The sequence below is a fragment of the Gymnogyps californianus genome, chromosome 5 (assembly GCF_018139145.2).
Source record: "Gymnogyps californianus isolate 813 chromosome 5, ASM1813914v2, whole genome shotgun sequence".
Taxonomy (NCBI): domain Eukaryota; kingdom Metazoa; phylum Chordata; class Aves; order Accipitriformes; family Cathartidae; genus Gymnogyps; species Gymnogyps californianus.
The window spans coordinates 48,110,926-48,135,085 of record NC_059475.1 but is presented as its reverse complement, the minus strand read 5'-3'; the positions used below and the strand labels follow the sequence as shown (position 1 = coordinate 48,135,085).

The 24,160-nt window shown below is 38.4% G+C and overlaps 1 protein-coding gene across 7 annotated transcripts in view; it reads right to left on the bottom strand.

The window, feature by feature from the left end:
* Nucleotides 1-9,047: 9,047 nt before the first annotated feature.
* Nucleotides 9,048-24,160, bottom strand: part of NRXN3 (neurexin 3) — a 988,734-nt gene continuing 973,621 nt past the window's right edge. For 4 of the 7 annotated variants that reach the window (XM_050898472.1, XM_050898473.1, XM_050898475.1 and 1 more), the window contains one exon: nucleotides 9,048-9,349. In XM_050898472.1, the coding sequence (XP_050754429.1) occupies nucleotides 9,048-9,349 (302 nt within the window). Of the gene's footprint in view, nucleotides 9,974-24,160 lie in introns of all 7 variants that reach the window. The other 3 variants (XM_050898470.1, XM_050898471.1, XM_050898474.1) reach the window with 2 other exon arrangements.

Genomic DNA, 24,160 nt, shown 5'->3' with positions numbered 1-24,160 from the left:
GACAAAGCTATGAGATATAATTGCACAGGTGGCACTGTATCAAATGGCCCTTAGCATATGGGATACATTATGTCATATTGGTTGGGAAGTTGTGGAGGAAAACATGGATCCTTTAACTTATTTGAGGAAACCCAGGCATGGGACTGCAGTTGACTTCAGAATTGCACATACTTTTCCTTTACATCTTTTGATGGCAAGTTTGTTCTGTAGTCATTGCACTGCTGAGATTCATTAAAGTGCTGCTCCAATGATCTCTGAAATCAGTGGCAAAGCATTTCTTGACTTCAGTGGCAAGTGATCAAGCTGCAATATATCTTAGTGCTAAACAGTAAAGTATTATGTCTGGTGTATTCACCTTGTATGTGTATGTTAAGTGCAACAGCCCAGTATGTGTATGTTAAATGCAAAAGTCCAGTTGATGGACTGGGCTTACATTTACCCAGATACACTGGATATGCAGTTTATTTTGCTCCATTATTCCAAGAAACTGAGTCAGTGAGAAAGCAATAATATGAAGTGCAATCAGCTATGAAAAATAAGAATTTTAAATCTATTTACGGGTCCCTTTCTGTAGAATAAATCTTGACATTATGGTCACTGAAAATTAGTCCTGTTTTTGAGGGCCCAGAAATCTCGGGAGAACTGAGAAGTGTAGGCTTTTGAGAGTTTACTATACAATCAATCCTTGTGTTAGCAAGGCTTTGAGGGAGTAGAAACAGCCCTCCAAAAACTTTCCTTATTACCAAGTAAGCCTTTACAATGCATATCATCATTATTTTTCTTTATGATCATAATGTGGCTAATATTTTAAAAAATTAGTGAACACTATGAGGTAAAGGAAAAAAAAAAAAGTCCAAACTGTTTTAAAAGCAAAACTTGCAGAGATTTATGGAATGGGAGCACTCTCTGTTTACTATAAGGGAAGCTTTGCCATCAGCTTCAAAGGAAGTCGTAGTAGGTTCTGAATGTTTGTAATAGTTATAACCCAATTTATCCAGATAACAAGATCTTTGTTAGCTAAAATCTTGGCAACACTATGCACTTCAGTGCAGACTGTGAAAGATAACAATCAGTCAACTTCAACTCCCACTGACCCAGGAGTCGAAGGGCTGTAGTATGGCATTTAGTCTTACTTCCTATAATTAGATGTAATAAAATTGTGTTGTCATTGATGTTATCGTAATTGGTATAAAAAGTTGTTTATAGCAAAATATTACAGATGCAGGCAGTGATTTTCTGCAGGAGTTTGCAGATGGTAAAGCTAGACTCTGGCAGACTAGAAGTTGCTTTGGGTGTTCAAATGCATGCATGTGCCTATGTCTTTACCAGTATGTATAAAAAATGGGACATTTTAAGCAAACAGTTGAAAATCTAATACTTTACATTTTAAAATGGTTCTTTCTTAGTTTAAAAGGGTTTTATTCTCTTTTTAGAAGCTCCTGTATTTCCACCATTTGCTCTAAGTTTTTGAAATCTGACAGCAAGCTCGATTTGGAGAAGCTAAAGTTAATGGGAGGACTGGATGTATTCTACCTCTGGCAGCACCACAGTGTACTTTGAAGGCATGAGTAAAGAGTGGGGGAGTCCGGAAGCTTTGAGGGCTAATCTTGTTGCAACCATGGATTTTCTATATAACCACAGGCAAGTCTCTTTGTCTTAGTTTCCATCCTTGCACAGGGGAGATACTAGTATCAGCTCACAGGGGAACTATGAATGTAAATTAACATTTGTGACTCAGGGAACAGGCAGAAATGAATAATCATCAAACATATGATGCAGAAGAAGTGGCAGAGATCAAATGCTTAGAGAGTTCAAATAGACCTACTGAAAGAGTGTCCTGCTCCTCATGCCTGGGTGAGGTTGGGTTTCTGGGGGAGAAAACAGTGGTGCAAGTAAACTCTAGTTCATAATGCATGTGGAGAAAAGGGCTTGATTCAAGTTACATAAACACTCTTAGCCCTGGCACAGCTCAGCTTGTGCATTCTTGGCTTTGGAAATCAAAATCCTGTTCTTCATCTGCTGCTTTACTGGGTGCATGGCTGTGCGCTGCATGCAGGCTCTGTCTCTCCCTCTTCATTTGCTCTTACAAATACCCCTTGGAAACTATTCCTCAGAAGGGTGTTCCTCATCAGCCTGTGAATGACTCTTCCATTTACCTCTTTCCCCACTCTACTGATGACTTGTTGTTACCACCACTTGGTAGTACCGACTGTAAATTACTGGGCCAAGCCATAAGACTGAGAACTGTGAAGAACTATCTGAACCAGGGAAGTCATTCAGATACCATTACTGATGGTTTTCTGAGCCTTCACTTTTCCCATTTCCACTTCTGTTTCCATGGGGTGATTCAGTACTGTTTTGTGGTCCAGTGTTTTAACACTTCATGTAACTATTCTTGAAATCCAAATGCTCTCTGATTTTTCTTATAGTGTTCCAAAGGCTTTGGTAGCATTATTAAATTTTTTTTCTTTTTTTTTTTTTTCAAAAATCTTTTCCAGTGAGATTAGTTTTCCATGCGTGCCAGCCAAAGCTGCTAGGCATAGTGCCCAGCTTGCGAGCCACTGAAGAAAAGCGTGCTTAAGGTTTTCCCAGCTGCTTGCTCAGGATTTTGCCGACTCCATGTGGACATTGCCCCTTGGTTGTCTTCTGTGAACAGGCGGGCAAAAGAGATGCATGGAGCGGTAGATGAAAACTCTTGCTGAGTGACTTTAAGTTGTGCTTGGTGGCAGGAGTACAGGTTTGTGCTTCTGTTGGGTTTGTACAAGGTATGGAACCATGTGCAAATTTTTTTTTTTGGTCTGCTTCAATTGAATTTAAGGAAACAACATGCTCATGCAGCTCCATCCTAGCATGTTGAAATGGACTTCTGTCCAGGTAATTTACAGCAGACCTGAGCTATCTCTCATTTTGACTTCCACTCTGAAGGCGGGTGACTTCTGTAAACCTCATGTAAGGGAGAGCGAGTGGAACCTTGTCCACCACTTGCCTACACCATTTGGTACTGTAAAAGCCCAAGCAATTAACACTAGCTAATTAACTTTATCTGACTACTATGCTGAAATGGCCTCAATTTTTAAAGGTATTTATGTAGCTCATTTCCCCTGTTTTCAATAAGAATTAGCCACCTTAATACCTTCAAAAATTAAGCCCTTTTTCAGCTATATGCAGTCCAACATAATCTCGTGTGTGTGTGTACTCTGTTCCTCTCTCATGCAATCCATGTGCCCAAATTATAAACATCGAATCCCTGCAGACCAACCATTTACTGAAAATTTACCTTGAATGGCACCGTATTCGCTGGTCTGTGAAAGACAACACGAGCAGGCTCACCAGAGAAAGGGGGTTATCAGGAACATTTGGGGACAGACAGGAGATACCGCACTGTGCAACATGTGTGGTCCAAAGAGAAACCAGAGTGCGATAGCTTGATATATGTAAGGCAGTGTCTTACCAAATTAAATAAGAGGTTCTAATTTTGTTTCTTAAATAACCCAACAAATGTTGCTACCGTGGGGAAACTTTCTCCAATAAGGAGTAAGAATCAGTGAAGACCTCACACCCCAACCTCCTGCATTTATCATGACACCCCTGGTTGCAATACTTCATTACCACCTTGGCAAATGTGCTCTCAGAGCCCAGCCAGGGTCCCATCTAGGGAGCCGAACAGCAGGCAACAGTCTTTCTTCTTGTGCTAGTGTCTCTGCTCACCCAAGAAGATCCTGTGATGCTGACAGTTGAAAGGCAAGTCTTGTTGCCTTTCCATCTCTTTGTCACCACTTGCATGTGGGGAGGGAAAGGCAGTGATTTGTTCTACTGTATGAGAAACATTTTCTAGGGAGCCAGTGCCAACCTTGGCAGCTAGGGATGATGTACAATAAAATGGGAACAGCTGCATGTAACTGTCTGTATGTGCTCATAGGGCACTTGACAGGACTTTGTGATCTTGCATACCCCTTCCAGATTGATAGCTTTAAAAACTGCATCTCCATAAAAGTAAAATTCTTAGCTTTGGCTTTAAGTGTCAAGTCACATCCATTAATTAGAATTCATGTGTCTTTGCCTTCCTTGGGAGTCATCACCACCTTATGACTGAAGATACTTCCACTATGGAATTGAGGGGAGGGATATTTGGTTTTTAATCATTATCACAAAACTGTCTGATCAGTATTTTCTCACTTCTTGGGGAAGAAAAGCAGCCAGGCACGGCAGCTGCAGAGGAGACCAGCATCTCTGCCCTCCCTCCCAGCCCAGAGGCATGGACAGAAATATCTGGAAAAGGAACCAGCATCAAAGCTGTTCCTCACTAGTTCTTTCCTGCAACACCAGGATGGGGAAGGCTAGAGCCCATCAGTGCTCAGATCTTCCTGGCTTGTCTCAGCACTTGTAAAGAACCTCTGCAACTGTGCAATAAGCAGAGGTGTGCTGAACAGTTTTGGGAAGAGTAGAACTAGGCATCTAAGACAGAGATCTTCAAAAAGTGATACAGTAAGTGGGATATTGTTTACCAGTAGAAAATGCTGAGAAGAGGAGCAACTGCCAAGCCCTGGTCCTTGAAAAGACCTATATCCCTAGCTCAGTGATGGTGGTAAGGCAATTGTGTCTGCTCCAGATTTTGCAGATGCTAGAGTGAGTCCAGCAAAGGGCCATGAAGATGAATAAGGGATTGGAGCATCTGTTGTACAAGGACAGGCTGAGAGAGCCAGGACTGCTCAGCCTGGAGAAGAGGTTTATGGGGAATCTTATCAATATGTATAAACACCTGAAGGGAGGTTGTAAAGAAGAGGGAGCCAGGCTCTTCTCAGTGGTACCAGAAAAAGGGTAAGAGGGAATGGGCACAAATTAAGAAACGTTAAATTTCATCTAACCACAACAAAAACTGTTTACAATGAGGGTGGTCACACTAGAACAGGTTGCCCAGAGAGGTTGTGGAGTTTACATGTGGAGATACTCAAAACCTGACTGGATACAGTCCTGGGCAACCTGCTGTAGCTGACCCTGCTTTGGGGAGGTAGTGCTTGGACTAGATGATCTGCAGAGGTTCCTTTCAACCTCAACAATTCTATGGTACTATGATCGACCAAAGACACACAATAATCCCAAGCCTTTTAGGCAACAATGAAATCTCCTTTCTGACACTTTCATTTAGTCTAAGTAATAAAATGGTCATTAGGTGACAGAGAAAATGAAAAAGAGTGACTATAGCCAGAGGGTTAGGGTAAATCAGGTTGAAATTTCTTGCTTCACATAGTATTTCATAATGATATGAAGTATAACAGGTTTCAAGAAAAGCACTGAGAAAAAAAATGCTTTTCTCACAACACCAGCTGCTTGGTGATAAGGAAATTTTCTGCAATATTAGAAGAGGCAATTAAGTCCAGACCTAGATCTCCCACGTGCCAGCTGACCGCTGCAGTACTGGGAATATTAGGTACCAGTCATCACTCAGGAATTTCATGATTTTGGGAGGGAAATGAGAGTGGAGTTTAGACCAGAATCTGTGGTTTTGATACTTGTGAGGATCTGTAAGGTGTTAGAACATGATTCACAAAACAACTGAAAACAGTAAAACTAAAAAAACCTCACATGTACATACACATACATATTCTCACCCATGCAAACATGAGCAAAAACAATGTAGAAAATCACAGGGAACACCTGAACAAGCAGTTTATCCTGAGTTTAATTTGGGTGTAAATGAAACCTGTGGAAAACACTGCTCAAAAGAGCTGTGGATTCTGCCTAGGAAAAAAAAAAGAAAAAAAAAAAGGTGAAGTCTTCCTCGGTTGAAAAATGAAAGGGCTCTGAAACACTCGTTTGGCTGACCTCCAGATGCCTCTAAAAAGTCAAATCTTGCAGGTAGCTTGGGAAGATCAAATTTGAAAAGAACTACTACTGTGAACAGAAGTTCTGTACAACTTGCTAAAGAACGACAGGATATTGACAATTTTGCATGATGGCCAGAATCATAATAGACTATAATGCCCAGCAGGATAACAAGGGGCAGACAGCAGCTGTGATCGGGGTTTTGGTATACCAAGTCAATGTCCTAGGTATGCTTTTACCTGAGGTCACTGAAACCCTTATTCCAGAGGACTACTCTTTACCCCACTGAGGTGGTGAGGGGGGACAAGGGGTTGGGAGTGGTGTGAGGTAGACCCCACACTCAAGTTGAATTTGTCCCTGCAAAGGAAAGAACTAAGATTCGTTGGACTAACGGAAGAATGAAAAATGAACATGATTCTGTAATCTGGTGACTAGACACTCCCGTGGGATGGGGAATACCTGCTTCACAGACTACTTTTCACCTTTAAAGGTCTGGAATTTCCCTGAAGTCTTTTGGAAATAAAAACCCAGCAACATCCAGGGCTTTGGGAAGAACATTTTATTGCTAAGCATATCTTTAAACCAAATGCAAATAAGAAAAGAAAAAGAATCAAAAAGGAAGAAGAAAAAGAAAGGGAAAAAAAGCAATAACATCACAATAACTGAAATAAAAATTCTTAAGGTTGTCCATAAAGCAACAGGGATATGGTAGAAGCCCACACACAGAAATGCACATGTTCCCAAAAACTGTCCAATAGAAACTTACACAAAAAAAGGAAAGTGTAAATCTTTTTCCCTTAACTTAAAAAAGGAAAGCAAAAAGGAAAGGAAGAAAGAAAGCAGGAAATCATTTCACAAGACTCCAAGACTCCAAGAACAGCAATCTTTTACAGACATCAAGATATAATCAACTTTATATAGTTTCGGCCAGTTAAGTCATCTAAAATCGTGCTTTCATACCTTTTTAAAACCTGTCTTTTTTTTTTCTTTTTAGTATAAAAAATAAAAAAGGAAAAAAAAGCTCAATCTTGCACACACGCACACGCACCACACACACGCACACATACACGCACTGAAAATATTTGTTAACATGAAAGCGTCTTCTCTAAATGTTTGAGAAGGCTGTTTTTTTGAATTTAAGTTCCCATGTGCGTGTGTGTATTTGATGACACTTCTTCAAAGTCAAATATTCATGCGACTTATAAACACCAGCAAGAGTAGATTTCTAAACCTAAACAGCTGATTAGTTTTCATCCATATACAGAAAAAGTGTACATGTCTGATATTCCAGCATTCTCAATCCATCTTGTTTTTTGTTGTTTTCCTCTCTGTCTCTCTGTCTCTCTCTCCCTCATTTGTTTTTTTGCACATGATAGGCATGGCCGTCAAACCACCTGGCTATTGTTCTGTACAGTAAGATAATCCTTTTCACAATAACTGGGAAAATGTAGAAACCAAACAACTAAATTAAATAAGTTAAATAAAAACAAAAGACATTCCCAATTTAACCATAAAACAGTATATACACCATCAGGGTATCCATATAGAAATTATACTAGCAAAAAAAATAGTAGTAAAATATGTAAACAAAATTTCAGATTTTTTTTTTTTTGACACAGGTAACTGTGACAAAGCTAAAACACACACTCTCTTCACATTTTAAGGTTTGTTTTTGTTGTCTGTTTCATTTTACTTTGTTCTTCAAGAACATTCTCATTCCACATTAAGACCATAACAGAACTTCTGTTCCAGTCGTCCCGTCAAACATACCATGATAAATATATCTGTGTGTATATATATATATAATATTATTAAATTCCTTTTTCTTTATTATTTTTTGTGTGTCACAGCAGCTTTATTTATTTTCTTTTATATAAAAGAGAAGGAAAAGGGAGAATAGGGCAAATGGAAAGACAGAGATGATCTGAAATGTCAAGCTACAAAATTAAAATATTACATATGAAAAACAGTTTTATGTCAAAAAACCTATGTATTTTGCATTCTTTTACAAGTGTTTAGCTTTTCTGACATTTATGGGTCTTGTCACAAGTTGAACTCCAGTGGCGTCTTTCTGATCTCTTTATTAAACTGATTTATTATTATTTTTTGCATGCATTGCAATCAGTCACAGAACCAGAACCCAGAGGAAGGCTCCCTTATTTTTGCATGGTATATTCAGCTCAAAATGGTTAATCATTTTTTAAGCATTCGTTTTCGAATCTTCAAATCCCTTTAACCATAGTTTGGCTGTGCTAATGCATACTAAGTGATATTCTCAAATAAAGCCAATGACTGATCAGAACAGACCCAAACCCATCTATTCTTCAGTTCAGTTGCAAATACTGGAGCCAGATCCAAGGGAACCAGCTTTCCATGATAATTTTCTTCAGCACCATCCATCAGACACTTTCACTGTGTTGTTAGCAAACAACTTACTGCAAGACAACGGATTCTAGAGACAACACAACCAGATATGCAGAGTAAACACCATGGGTAGCTTTTGAGTTCATATATGGCAATAGTCTCTCTTTGTTTATTATGGATCTTTTTTTTTCTGAGATTTCTTCTCAACTCATGTCCTGGTTCACCCCCCACACTGTTTCTCTCCACCCTTCCCTCCCACACCCAAAAATAACCAAAAAAACCCAAACAAAAAACAACCCAAGAAACCAAACCAAACCAAACCAAAAAACCAACAATCTCCAAAATCATTTATTCCCCTCCTCCAATCTTGAAAAATTATATGTATGCTGGACACGGCCAGATCAGTTTGTTCAATATTTTTTTGTTGTTTAATAATGTTTGCATTTTTTTCTTTTTCCTTCCTTTTTTTTTAAATAAGTAAACTGAAAAATTATCGATACAGTCAGGGATCACGAACATTGTTAAAGACTCACTTGGGATATGAAACAAGTAAGCCATGAAGTCTTCTACCTTTGCAGAAAGTTCAGCGGAGGAGGAGATTTGGAGACGTCCAAGTTCACTAACAGGGCAGAGCTGGGCGCGCCATCTCCAGAACGCTAAGTGTGCTTTATAATACATTAGGGCAGAGTTTGCTGACTCCAAGCGATGACTGAGACATTAACAGTCACTGCTGAAATTTTTTTTCCCAATACTTTTTCCCACAAATGATATCTCCCAATCTCGTTCGCTGCAATGGTTCTGATATTTCAGTTAAATCTCATTAAGTATTTATATATTTATATATAAATAAGTATTCTTTTTTACACATAATACTCTTTGTCCTTGTTTTTCTGTTTCTTGTGGCCACTCTTTGAGCTCTGCTGCTTCTCCTTCACGAGCGTGCCATTGCTCTGGGCTGAGTTGCTGATGTAGTTCCGCGTCTCGTCCACCTGATAGGACCCCTCGTCCCTGTTCCTGTACTTGTACATGGCGTACAGGAGGATGAGGATGCAGAGGGCGGCAGCAGCCACAATGCCGACGACCATCCCCGTTGTGCTGCTTGACTCGCGGACCACCTCTGAGGCCCCCGGAACCCGTCTGATTCCTGGCTCCGTGGGGTTTGCTGTGGGCACATTACGGAACATGGGGGAAGTGATTAGCGGGCTCTTCAGCTTTGTGCTGTCTAGCTCATAGGCAGTGGGCAACGGAAGCAAGACTATGTCAGGCTGGGGTTTGAGCTCACGGTTATTCATTTTGCCGGCTGGCAATTTGGGCACCATCCCAGTCGAGGACGAAGCTGTGGAGCGGATCAGCTCAGGGGACAAAGACGTGGTAGTAGTCCTACCAGTTTCGGAGACTTTGTTAGGTCTAAAGTCCTTGGATTCCCACTTGGGTGCGTGTGCTTTGTAGCCACCTTCGAAGATTGAAGTGGAAAGACTCTTATCTGTTACCAAGGAGAAGGTGGTGTAAAAATCTTCATCATCAGTAGGGGGTAGGTTAGAGTCAAAGGTTTCCCCTGAGCCATACCCAGATATCACCAAGCCATCATCATCACAACCATCGCTGCCTTGGTCCGACAAGCAAGGTAACCCCGCCTCAGAGGTCATGGACAGGGAATCTTTGGTGGTCTCAATAATGGTGAGGAGGGGGCGAAAGGTAGGGGGAAGTGTAATGAAAGGTGCACGAGTAGCAATAGGAGGGATATCTAAAGGGTCTTCTACAAGTAGAGGGATAACTAATTCACCTCCTGGGATGGAAAAGAGAAAAAAAAGAAGATTAGTACGTTTTAATGACACAACGCACCATTTTCAATTCACTTAACTCAAGAGTGAGAGAGGATTTGGGCATTACGAAAAAGTGTCAAGGATCAGGTTTTTCGCCCTAACTACGCTACCAACGTACTTTCCTGGTGGTGTCTTTCATTCTTCCCTCCCACCCTGCTTTGACGTTGGTAAACTGCATGTTCCATTTCTCCCTCTTTTAGCCTATGCTAGGTACATACAGTGAAATACTCTGAATTTTTGGGGACCCAAATTTTTTGATTTTTGACGATACTCTCAAGTGACTCTGTGGACATCAGTTTTTGGTAGTGATCTTTGTTAGGGATTTGGTTACAAGACTGTTTAAATGAATTATTTTAGACTTCCACAGAGCAATGTTCTAGATGGATTTCACCGCTCATTTTGCCAGTTTTTCCTCCTCTGATTCTTTTCATTGAAAAGAACATAGGTATTTCTTCTCTGCCATTCAAGTCTGCTCACCTTCCGTAGCAGTTTATAAGGCCTTTTCCTAAGGCCTTTCCCATTCATCCATTTCTTCTTGATTGTTGCCCGATTTTTAAATTGTGGGAAAGTTCCTGAAAGTGAGGGATGGAATAAGAACCAAGTACTTACTGGGGTCCATGAAGGTACAGAGCTCTACTCAACGCTTATTCATCTCTTTTTAATCTTTCTTTACCATTCTGTTTGAAACTAGGGATGTCTCTTTCCTTGCATCTTTTGGAGATACTAATGTCACACTATCTTCATCTTCAGTTCTTCTTGATATTCTTTTACTATAATTTGATTAAAAATTAAGATAGACTTTATTGTGATTGATGATATAACTGAATAAGGACTCTGATGACTCAAGTTAGCACTTGAGCCCAGGAGTGTACTGCAGAAGTCGTCTTCACATCTACTGTTACTTCTTGATACGCAGATAGCTGTGATCAGTGGTTTTTCCTAACATGATGGCTACCTGCCTACAGAGGACTAAAAATGAGGCAGACTTGTGGTCTACTCTTGAAGTAGAACAACGAAGCTACGGCTATAACATTTGTACCTTACCACAGTATAAGCTGCAACTGAAACAAGAAAATCAGTGTGTCATTTCTAAGATTTGGTTTCTGAGCAGCGATATTGCTACTTTTAGGGTAGTAGTCCTGTTTTGTCTATATATTGTAATATGACTGTACTTCTACTTTTGAGCCTATGGGCAATTAACACTCCACTGTTTTATTCTGATGTTATTAATTTATCTAATTCATTTAGTTCAGATTACATAGTCTTCTGCTGACATACAGGTCGTCGACACTTTTTTAGGGTGAGCCATATTGCTTTTGAAAGTTTGTGTATAAATTCTCCCTAGGGTAATTTTTCTTCAGCTAGCCACTTAAGTTAGCTGCTTTAAATATAAACTGAAGAGTTCATCTGGCACCATGAGTAGTCATCTAGATTTGTTGGAAGGAATGCAACTCAGTAAGAAGCATTTCTAATGCATGGGAAATTTTGATTTATATTCACCATTGCTTAAGAAAAGATAAGCAAAAGGAATTTTAGCTTCTAAATAAATAATTCTGGCTTTTATTTATGTATTAATAACTGCTAATGAACAGTTTGGCGTTACGATGCTGAACAGCATTAGGGTCAAAATTCTGCTCTCTCCTATCTACACTATATATTACATGCACTTGTTTCCCATTGAATAGTGTCAGTAATGTCCATGTGAGTTCTATAAAGAATATGGTCTAAAATCATAACCCCTTCTAAATATATTTGGAGAGCAATGTATTTGAACAAATTACATATTGAAGATAGCAATATACTGAAAAAGGTACTTAACAGTTTGATTAAATCTGGATAGCTGAACTAGCAATAAGGCTTATTCTTATCCTTAATGAGAAACTAAGTGGTGACACAGTTTAATCAACTGAAACAGTCAGATTTATCTCAGAGGTATCAGGGTAGAAATTAGGCCAAAATAAGAAATGTGGTACTTTGCATACTTTTATGCAAAGTTAGTTTTAAGCTAAGATAAAAAGGGCCAATTTGAATATGTTGTTTAGTTTTCTGAGCTTCCTTAGCATGTTCATACCACTTTTGTTACTGGATAGAGGACAAAGAAATAAGTATCGTATGTGTAAAATAATGCCAATCTCTTCAAACTACTTATCTTCAAAAAAATTATGTAAAAAGCAGAAAGCATAGTCTGCCAAATGGCTACACGGCATTTTGTGCTCATGCATCTGAGCTGTTTTCTGTGCAATGTAGAAACTAGAGCGTGTAATATGATTTATATATGTCCAGAAGCCCTGTCCATGGCTAGAGTAGGGCATCTATAATCTATGCAAACAGGTGGTCTCAGGATAAACTTGAAGTATGCCTCAGAGGGAAAGATCATCTGTGACTCTGGTAAAAAATGAATAAATATAATAGCGTTTAAGTGCACATTATATCAAATTGCATGAGTGGAGAATTTAAGTTCCAGAAAGTCAGGGGTAGGTAATGTCCCTTTAAACGATTTTTTAAGATCAGTGTTTTGCTGTTAAAAAGTAGTATTCTTCTGTGATTTTCATTCACCATCTATGACATCCAAGTGGAAAAAAATCAGTTTGGCAGCTTTTAATTGCTCATTGAGCTTTGAAGTGCCTTTGTTCTTAAAATCTATTATACTGGCACACAGTATCAGTATGCAGTTGATCTGCCACCCACTGGGGCAATACTTTGGGCAGTTTTCTTCCAAAGAGAAATTCTTTTGGTCCTATGAACGATTAATTTTCTTGAAGGAATCAGAAATATGTTACATTTAATATGAAGACCTTTCTTTTGCCCCAGTAAACCTTGCCTTTAAAACTAGGTCATAGTTCTACAGTTTTTGTTGCTGTCAAGGACTTGAGCCAATGATCAAGACTACTGCAACTATAAAAACAATCATGGCCTTCCTGAAATGTTAAGAAAAGTTGATAGAGTTGCTATGGTAAGTGGAGTTTCACATAAGTAATGGAGAGCAGATCAGAACTTTTTGATTCCAGCAAGTCTGCTGGATGGAAGACAATAGGACAGAATCAGGAACGAGTTTTACAAAGTTTTAATCTCACAATGTATGTGAGAAGACAAATAACTTTCATATCAGGAAGACTGGATTAACTTTGATTTCCCATACAATTATTTAATCTCATCTCTAGTTTTATTCCAATTGTCCAATGATTCATACTATGTTTACCTGTATACTAAAGAAATAAAAAGACTGTTAAAAGCCCTTCATTAGGAATCACTTCTCCATCAAGGAATTCATTTGTTACATTTACTTAAGACAACATACTTTTGGGGAGTATCAGGGAGATGGCTGTAAGGGTGGTAATGATGCTTTGAATTTTTTATTTTTCTTTCTGTCTGTAATGGAAGAAACTATGAGACTGAAAAAAAGCTGTGTGGGAGAAGGTAACTCAGAAAAAGCACTCTAGGTATCAAATCTGGCTTCTATTTTATTAGTACGTTAGGCACCTATGCAAAACTCACAGCAAGCTAGAAGTTGTAGGTCTAATAGGATGCAAGCACAATGAATACTTCTTGGGGTATGTGATTTACAGAGGAGTTAAAACATCCTTTAAAATGGCATGATATAAATGCCACTCAGTCTAAAAGAAATGTGTTATTTAAGGATAACAAGGAATGTAAATTCTGAAAAGCTCCCAGGAAAGTGTGAGAAACGTGTTCACCAATATCTATGGAGAGGAGCAAGTGCAAACCTTCATATCATACCTGCAAACAACTTTGTTTCTGGTATTACATTTCTACTCGTAAGAGACACAAGGGGGAGTCTGATGACAGGCAGATGACAAGTGTGCGGGTAGGGGGAACAATCTTTCACAAAATGACAGCTGAGGCAGCAGGAAGCTGCCTAGAGCCAGTGGTTCTTTGATGGAGAAGTGGTGCCTCTTGCCCAGGGCCCCAAGTTGGTTTAAAGGTAAGCACTGAAAGATTTAAAAGACAAAGTGCCACTTGGTCACCAAGAACATCTTACGTGCAATTTGAATCCTGAAAGGTTTGCTGTGGAAGGCAAGTGCTTTAAAGATTTTGATCACTAGAAAAAGCTAAAGAGGAGCCCCTGAAAAACCTTACATGACAATTTGGAAGCAAAATACATTTGAGATAGGTCTTATGTTTGTATTTTCCTATCTGAAGTTTTTATTTTCTCACAGTGTCTACCATTTTTTCAATCGCAAAATTAACGCTTTGCAGCCTCAAATAAAACTTACAGTTTTAATTTCCAAATTGTTCTGTGCTTAAAAAAAAATGGCAAGGCTGCCACCCAGTTTGGGCCATGGCTTCAAAACAAATATTCATATGAGACTTAGATTCCGTTTGTGGATGATATGGGCTGTTTCCTGACAGGTTTCTTTCCCCCTTCTTTCTGTTGGCTGTTAAGCACCAGTTAACAGTGTTCACTGATATGCTGCAAGTTCGGGATTACTTTAGCAATCCAAAGATTTCACAAGGATTTTCCAGATTTATTTTTCACCTACTCTGTGCTTTCTCTCCTAAGCAGGGAATGGATGTTTCCCAAACAGAAATATGGTTTTTAAAAAGCTTCTGTTGACAACAAAATATCAAAGAATTAAACAAAAGGGAAACAGATAAAATGGTTTCCTCTGCAGTGAAATAGATGCAAAATTAGTTTGCCCATCAACAGTATAGTTGCAAAGAAATTACTGAACAGCAAACTGGAAGCAGCACTGAGAGAACTGAGGTCTGTGAGGTGGGAAACCTTGTACTGAGCAGCCCAGTGCTCTGCTTGGCCTTCTCATTCCACAAAGCAAACACAGTGTGCATATATTCCTTAAAATTTACCCTTTAAATCTAGTACATATACTATTTTCACAGTTTTGTTTTTCTTTAAACTACCAAGATCATCGGGGATATAAAAGGTCTACTTTAGCCTTGGAGCTGCCCTGCTTTTTGCTTTATGAGCATATTTATAGATATATAATTCATACCTCTGGGGCTGATCTCCAGTAAGAGTTCTCTGCCACTGGAAAAGACAGAGTGTTAAAAATTTAATAGAAGCCTTATGAACTGTGAGGATGTTGTGGGCGAGTCATGAATGCAGAGGGCACCAAAAAAAAAGAAAAAAAAAACCCTGAAAAACTGTAGCAGCTGCCGGCTTTCATCTTTAGAGCCACAACTACTTCACTGGAGTCTCAGGCATCAAACTGATACAGGACAAAAGGCACACAAAAATGAAGCCTGAAAGATTCGTCTTCTCCTGATGACAATAAGGGACACACCGTTATCGTCTCTCTCTTTTCCAGCTGTGGTTGAAGAGCTTTTAAATGCCATCCATAAAGGCTGCACAACTCATCCATTTCTGCAGGCACTTGAAATTCTGCATCCAAAGTTTGTAATTTTCATTTTATTCTTATGCTGTTCCTCTGAAGTCCTCTGACTCCACTTTCAGTATGAAATACTTGCCACAGAAAATAATTCCTTACCTTTTTCCCCTCTGTATCAACACAATAATTCCTTATTAAATGACTGAGTTCATAAATTTCAGTCTAATGGTGTTTTAGTTAATTCTCCTTTGAGTCCTCTGAGGATAAAAAGGGGAAATTATTCAGAACATAGTCCCTGATTCACAGGAAAGATGATGCTAACACAAAACCTAGTAGATGAACATTCTTAATATTTTCTACTCTTTGCAGTCTGATTTAATTGCAATTGACAGCCAGTAGTAGAGAGAAAAACATCATTTCCACAATGGAATACTGCAGCTTTTAATCTCAAATATCTCCTTTTCCTTTCAGAAAATATATAGTCCTCAAAGTGATTAGATAAAACTGTACTTCTCGTGAAGTTGTTTGAAAAGCATTTCCTAAGCCCCCAAACTATATTAAAAGACATTAGTTATTGCAGTGCTTCTTAATACATGGCTCATGAGAAACAGGAAGGTACTGAGTTTGAGAGGTCATGAATCCCATGTTAATGCTGGGCTGTGTTTCATTGCTGTAAATTCTTGGTCGCCTTCGTGCAGTTTCAGTGAAACAGATACCAATACCTTCCAGAGAGGACCTGACATTGTGTCTGCAGGCAGGATTCTAGAGCAAAACCAAGTATTTTGGTGCCGCCCAGACACTAAGCTGCTCTGAACCGATTGAAACATGCTCTCTTCCCTCTCTCATCATTATTTTAAACTTTTATGATTAATTGGTGACAATGTCCTACTCAGCATAATTATTTGCTCTGTTTTCAGCATCAGTTGTTCAAGGGACTCAACAGTTGAACCCAAGACACTGAGCACAGCATTACTATGCAGGAATGGTGAAAACATACGTGCTTATAAGGAAGTACAGCTTTTTCTTACTTTTACTCATTGTTTTTTAAATAAATTAATCCAAATCTCTTTTGAAGCAAGGAAATCTTAGAGGTTCAGAATGTGAGCTTCAGTAGGAAAGTGTCTGCTAAATGTACCATTTCTGGATGATATTAGCAAGCCTGATACTAGTCATAATATGATGGGTGCATTTACCTGGTAAGAGTACACTTGAGAGTATCATTTAGACTGGACATCAGGCAGATAATCAGCAATGAAGAAAATCGATAGAAATAAAACACTTTCATGGGAATAAAGTAGGAATGATGTAGAGTTGCAGTAAGAAGACCCTGAGAGCTACCAAAAAGCTAAAGAAGTCTCATCGTTTTTTACTTGACATGTAGGCTACACCACCAGGCTACATACAATTTAAGTAGCATGAAAGAAAGTAGCATTACTGGTGATTCATTTTGGGAAAGGGAAAGGGGAAAGACAGCTCTAGAGAGGGACCAAGAAAAATAGGAGCAAACTACCACAGGCTCCTTCACCCCCTCCTATGCACAATACAATCTGGTAATTGACAACATACAAAGAGCACATAACATAAAGGCAAATACAAACTGATTCAAAATAAATAAATGAACTTATACATTTTTCCTAAAACAAAACCATATACTAGAAAATAAAAATGCCACAGCAACAAGATCAGAAAAAGGAAAAACATAACAAGTCATTCACTTTATCAGCAAAAGAAAGATTAAAACCTACGAGAACTGAAAAAAATGATGAAAATCAAAAAAATTATTTCCTTTAAAAAAAAGTCATCAAAAATACATAAAAATATTTAGAAAGCATACCACATTGATTTCATAACAGTCAACTTACATCAACAAATTGCCCGCATGTTTTTTGGCATGAAAGGAAAAATTTACAAAAGAAAGTTGTGTAAGAATGCTCTTGGACAAGTAGCATTGCCACATTCTTGTAACTTGCTTTTTTTCGTTGTTGTTTCTTAAAAACTTTTTTAGCAAAATGTTTATTATTTCTTTTTTAATATAATTGTTTTACAACAAAGGGCGATACAGGGAGGCAACAACACATACATCCACACCACATAACATGAAAAGAAAAAAATCTTGCACCTTAACAAATTTGAACTTGGTTTTTTTCTGCTGTTTTTGGTTGTATTTTTTTATCTTATGTAAAGTTGTTAGCATATTACAGTTGAAAAATTCTGTACATTTTATAGAATTTACTTTTGCTTGTTTGCATATCTACATATATAATGTTTTTTGAAAAGCAAAGTTTGTTGCTTTTTTGCCTTTTTGGTCAATTTGATATATATTTTTTTAAAACATTTTCTTTTTTTCTATAATTTTTGTGTGTGTGTGTTTTAAGGAATGGATGACTGCACATAAAATTTTAACAATGCTAAAGAAAGGGGTGGTGGAGGGGAACTTAGAGGAAGAAAAAATGCCTAGGGTGGATGGAGTGGGAGTGTAAAAATCTATGAGTGTACTACACAGGAGATGAAGATGATGGGAGTGAATGTGTAAGTCAGTTGCCATGTCCATGTAAGGGCGGTACGGAGTGATCTAGCAGCATTAGAGCTTCTGGCTGTAAGGAAGGGATGGGCAATATACAAAAACAAATGAGCATATTCATGCCCATCAACAAAAAGAAAGAACAGAACTCTAACATTGACAATCTCACAAACCCTAAGCTGCAACTTCTTCAACATGCAAGTTACAAAAAATTAATAATTATAGTATTAATATTTACATTTTCATTAAAGGTTCTCAAATTATAAAAACAGTTAAAACTTTTCCCTACTAAAAATAGCAGTAAAAATACATAAACTAATAATAATAATAATAATAATAATAATAATAATAATAATAACCAGAGAGTAAAACAAAAAACCAAGGAAACTAGTTTTATGCATTGGAATTAGAACAACTTCATCTGTAGCTACCCACAGCCTCCTTCTTCTAAGAATCTTTTCTGAAGTCCATCAAATTGACATCAGTATTCTCAATAATTTGAGACAATCATTTCTTGAGCACATCAAATCACTGTTTCGAATGTAATGACTGTGTTGGCACACCCCTTCCCCACTCTCAAATTAGATTGCTTTTATAGTCAGATTCTCTGGAGAATCTCAAAAATACAGCTGTAGGATTCTGCCAGTGAAGTAGTTCCTTATTTAAAGAGGGAAATAGAGGGAAAAATTGCAGAAAACAATTCATAACTCTTTTGTTTTGTTTGTTTTTTTCATTATTAGATTGGAACAAATCAAATCTAAGATAGAAATTCAACCATTGAAAAGAAATACATCAAAATATTAACTATGTAGAGATATACTAAAAAAAAAAGCAAAAAATGAAAAAGAGCACTTTGTTCCCAGGAAGAAAGGAGATAAGAACAATTGTGGGGGTTTAAAATTTTATTTTTAAAGAAAAAATTATTCCACACACTTTCAAAGATGAACGAACCAGATGCACACATTGAAAGAAACAGACAAAGCAGTCTAGGGACACTTTCATAATTTGGATTTTTTTTTTTTTTTGTTAAGAATTGGATTCTCTTCCCTTCCCTCTCCCTCCCATTTAAATTTGTTTTCAATTGTTGGCCAAAAACCCCACCACCCTCCAGTGTTGCTTTTTTTTTTAATAGATCTTTTTTTTTTATCACTTCTTTTTAAAATAAACATGGAGAGGAAAAAAAAGGACGTGCAGTCTCGATGTACGTCATAAATAGACATAGAAAAAGATAGAAGAAATTGGCTGAGATCGACAAATGGGTTATATAATAGCTTAATTTTACTGTAGGATGTTAATAATAATGCATGCTTAAAGTAAGTTGCATTTAGGGAAAGTAGAAAAACAGAACAGCAAGCAAGGAATTAGGGGGCGGGTGGGTGGGTGGAGGGGGTGGAGGGGCACGGGGTGTACCATCCATGCCTCTCCAGAAAGGGCAAAGCACATTCCAGCGGGTTGTCTGCATTTCTGGGGGAGGTCAGAAGGGCAAAAGGGTGAGGAGATCGTAAGCTATGCTAGGACACACTTTTCACGCTGACTATGACCTTGTATTTGGATCAAACACTCAAAACTCCAGACTCCAGCCCTTACTTTGGCCCTAACTCTCCAGGGCATTCCTGAAATGAGTGGCATCTATTTTTCTGCCTAGTCAGACTGGGGTTATTCCTGTAAGTGCCGATCAGCTTGAGCAAAGGGTGAATAATTAGTTCTTACAAACACACTCTGCTATGCTGGAAAAGGCTACGGCTGTAGTGAATATTTATTTGAAGTGGTAAGCAGTTATTCAGATGTGCTGTCCATGATTACTGCTGGGGGCCTACCAGTTAGCAGTATTTGGTACTAAGGCCATATGATTTTGCATAGGCAAACCTGCTACTGCTAGCATTAAGACAGAGACTAGTTTCTCTTATGCTACAAAAGGATTCAAAGTTCAAGAAGCTATTACTAATGAGTTCTATCTGAGTCTTTACTAAAACTGGATCCTAAATACTATATGTCCTAGAGGGGTCCTTGGCTTCCTCTGAATTCCCTAGGTGACACATACGATGTCCATATTTTTCTTGTATAAAGACCATCATCCTGACATCAGAGTCCTTCTAAGAAGGAACTCAGGACCCCAGCAAAACAACCTGTTCTGTCTGATGTTTTAGGAGTGGGCAAACGTTATATATAAAGCTTTGGACCATGTCCATGATGAATCTCTCCAGGAGACGGAAAAAGCAGGCTGTAACCACTGCATGTACCTTAGCTTTCCGTCAGGAATGCCAGCAAGATCATTTCATAACCTATCATAAAGGTCATGCTACTACCAGTCAGTGGAAGTGGGTGGCTATCTTGAGCTTGAATTTCTGGGAAGAATGAGGCCATCCACCCTGTAGATGTGGCCAGGGGTACTTCTGTATAAATACAATAACAGGTAGGATGTTTTGGTACTTGTTAACATGAGGAACAATAGCACCTCTAAAGCCACTGAGAAATCAGTATTAGTTCTGGGGAATGTTAAATAAGCATAAAAACCACAAAAATTAAATAGCCTAGATTTTTTTTAGATGCATTACTGAAAAGTGTCCAGTTCTGAGAGGAGTTACGTGAGATGACTCTTAACTCCTACTTCAGAAGTGATGAGGTTGCGCTGACTACCAGCACAGTGCATTTGTAGCTGGAATGTAGCATGCCTTTGCTGGAAGACTGCACTGGACCTATCTCCAACATCCCTTTGGAAAACATGTTAGGAAGGGAAGAAGTCCAACCAAAGAAGAGGAAACCTGGTCAGGGTGATCTCAGGGACGGAACATGCAGGTTACAGGAAGCAAAATGTTGGTCTACATAGGAAATTTTGGGGATTCATTTGTGGATCAGAAAAGATTGGCTAGGAATAGAAAAAAAAATGACAGAAGTGAGGCCTTTGCAGACCTCAGTGGAGATTTTTATTTGGTAAGGTTTCAAGGCTAGTGTCCCTGGACACCACTCCCTGCCAGGATTCTGAGCCTCTGGTTTAATTGTACTTAGGGATTTTCACAAAGAGGCATTTAAGCTTTGAATTTTAATCAGTATTTGTCATGACCTGCAGCTGGATTTTCAGAGTAGTGAAATATCCCCCTTCAGCACATTAGAATTGCGTGCCTTCTCTTTGATACAAAACAGACTGTAAGGCATGGGTCTGGTTGCCAACTGTGCAGTCTATGTCAGGCCACTCCAGCAAATACTTATGCCCTACTTGATGATAAATGCCTAAGTCATTGTATGAGGGCTTGGAAAAGCCTTTTACTGCCTGAAAGATCAAAAGAGCTAAAGAACCACAACTGGAACCAGAGACACTTAAAGAGATGACAAGATTTTGTAAAGGAAATCTTGATGTTAGACTTACAAGAGGATATGAAGGGTGCTAAGCAATTTTTTCTTTACTTAGTCAATACAGAGGTGCTTGAACAGAAGCAGAGTTCTTTGGAAAATCTGGGTCCAGCAATTTCTGCTAAGGCTAGCAAAATCTTCTCCAGTCTTTTAAAAAATCTAACTGTTAATAGTCAAAACTAGATGTCCTAATTTGAAAATTGGATCCTAAATGTTTCCACATGAAGCTACACAGACAGTATTTTATTACTTAACATTTAGCAAATTATTCCTCAGAAAAGCAAAGATTAAAAAGTATAACCATTGCAGCCTTTTTTTATTTTCAAAAACTTAAAGTAGATCGAAGGACTGGGAATAGAGGCATCTGTACTATCAAGGCTTACAAGCTTCTTGTTTGAAGGCTTGAACCAAGATAGCTAACTTCTTCATATGAAAAAATCCACGTTTTAAAAAGGAGACATTTTTACAAAAAGCCTCTTTTTCAGCAACTTTAATTACAAAGTTGTATTTTCTCATTTTTTGTTTTCAAGTTGCATTTTAAAATGCTGCTGGCGAAGGTAATGCATATTTCTGTGTGTGTTAAAGAGCAAGATGATAGATGGTAAATTAGGATCTAGGGCTGCATTACTGTCCCTAGGTTCATGCTAACCTCTGGAACTTCTGTGTCTTCTACCACTCTAGTCCTCAGGCTCCATCAGGCTGACTGTTTATCTGTTCCTTAACACACTGAACCTCACGTTATTTGAGTTCTGTGCACTGCCACACAACTCTATCAATATATCTCATTATTAACCAGCTGTACCAGCTGCTTCTTCTGACCTAGTTGTCCAGCTATACTATTGATGCACTTCAAAAGCCCAGGATTCCCTGCTGGCCTAATCATGCATCCCTCCTTATTTGGGATATTTTTCTTTCTGTATTTCTATGTGCCGTAATTGCAAAACAAGGATGAGGCCAGGAAATTATTTTTTTAATTTTTTGTACTTTGACCTAATTAGAATGGGACCCAAGGCTTTCAGCACTGAAAGGGAGCATGCATTTCACCACTGCATAATCTGGGCTCCCAAACTGCTGTTACCTTTGTAAGTTTATTTTATGTATCATGCAGCACCCTTTTAGGGCCGTTTAAAGCCATATGCATTGGGCAAGGATACTAATGACACATACTTCTAAGCAGCTGATGCTATCAAAATATCAGTGAAAAGAAACAAACGGAGAATTTCTAGTGAACTGGAAAGTGTTCATTTTTCTGTAAAAAGTTTACCTACAAAATAGAGAAAAAGGTACTGTTAGCTATGCATCTGCTTTTAGTTTCAAGATGTGTCGGCAGCATTTTTTCTGGCTAGAATATTTTGATAGCAGAAATATATGTTAAATAGATAAGGGGGAGAAAAGCCCTGCAGAAATCTCCACTTCAGACATATGTCTGTACACCAAGGAAGAGAAGAAATTTCCCAATTTCCAGTGATTTCACCGTAAAATAAATACATACACAAACACAGACTAAGAGACTTGATTCTCTCCCTCCCCCTAAAACTGGTTAAGTACACTCTACAGCTGTTTAAAAGTTAGTGAATTTACCTCTTCCTAATATAAATACTAGAAATGCTAGATCCAGCAAGAAATCCTCCTAAGAGCTATAGATGCAGCATGGCTTTTCTGATTGTCCACAACTCAGTTGTTATCTGGCATATGGGGAAAATGGGAGAAAAGGAGCAGAAGAGGGGGGAGATTGTTCTACAGGATGAAGTCCCAAGAAAGAGAAGGCAGGTGGGGAATTCTAGCAGGAATCTGGGAAACTTGGCATTTCTAGATGGTCCTTCCTGCTTATAGTAGCTCCCAAAACAACCTGTTTATTCTTGCATGCTTTTAACCTTTCTCAGGGTAGTATTTTTCAGACATCCAGCCAAATGAATGCTTAGCAGACCACAAATAACAAATAGCTTATAGATTAATAGGAGTAAAATACTAATTTTCAAGGCAACCACTCATCCCTACCCCCCAACTCAGAATAAAAATCTGTTCCTGTGTTTCCTATTGGTTATCTGCACTAATTTAAACTGTAAAAGAAGAGTGTTTGGTTAGCTGGTCCACTACAAGACACAGAGAGATAGGAATAGCCTAAGAAGATAAATTAGTTATATCACTTCCCTTGCACCAGCTGTTTGTACTGGCAAAAAGCTCTCTCATTCTAAGCCTACAGACACATTTGAAGCTCAGAAATAAAAAAGCTGATCTATAGTAAGAATGTCTACATGAACACCACTGACAAAGTCCCACATGCCATCCTGTTTGATTTTGTGTGCAAGAGTTAATTAATGGGGCTTCTTTATAGCAATAAGCTAGAAAACTATCAAATACAAAAGCATGTTTACAGCTATCAGAGCTAAGGAAATCATAGGGCTAAACTGCCACAGCTCTCTGAAGTAAAGAATTTTTCAGGTGTTTGCCATAAGCTCATTATCTTTTCACATTCCTCCAAACCAAAGAGTATTTTGATGCTTCCAGTGCTAAGCAGCCCATCCAATTTCACTGGCCTGAAAGCATTCTTCCCATGCATCTCTACTCAACCATCTCTTTCTCCTGGGAGAAGGATCTGGTATATTTTTTTGAAAGACTGAAGATTGACATTTGTAGTCGGCCCAGCTAAGGCTTTTTTATGTAAAGCTAAACTTATTTAATCCTAAAAGACAGTCACATGGGAAGAAGTCTTTCTGAATCCTGAGGGATTTTGCAACCACAAATCAGATCCTCATACCGACAAACTCAGTAGCAGAACTCCATCCAATAATTTGAGTGGGAGCAGGAATAGTTTACTGTCTTTGGTCTAAACCCATGCAGCAAATGTTTCCTGCATATTTATGGTATATTAAAATGTACATAAGGTTTTGCTTATCTGCAAACATAGAGCAGCAAGGGTATCTTAGTGTCTTCTCCTTTCTTCAGTGTATACAGCTATGAAGGAGCCAGGT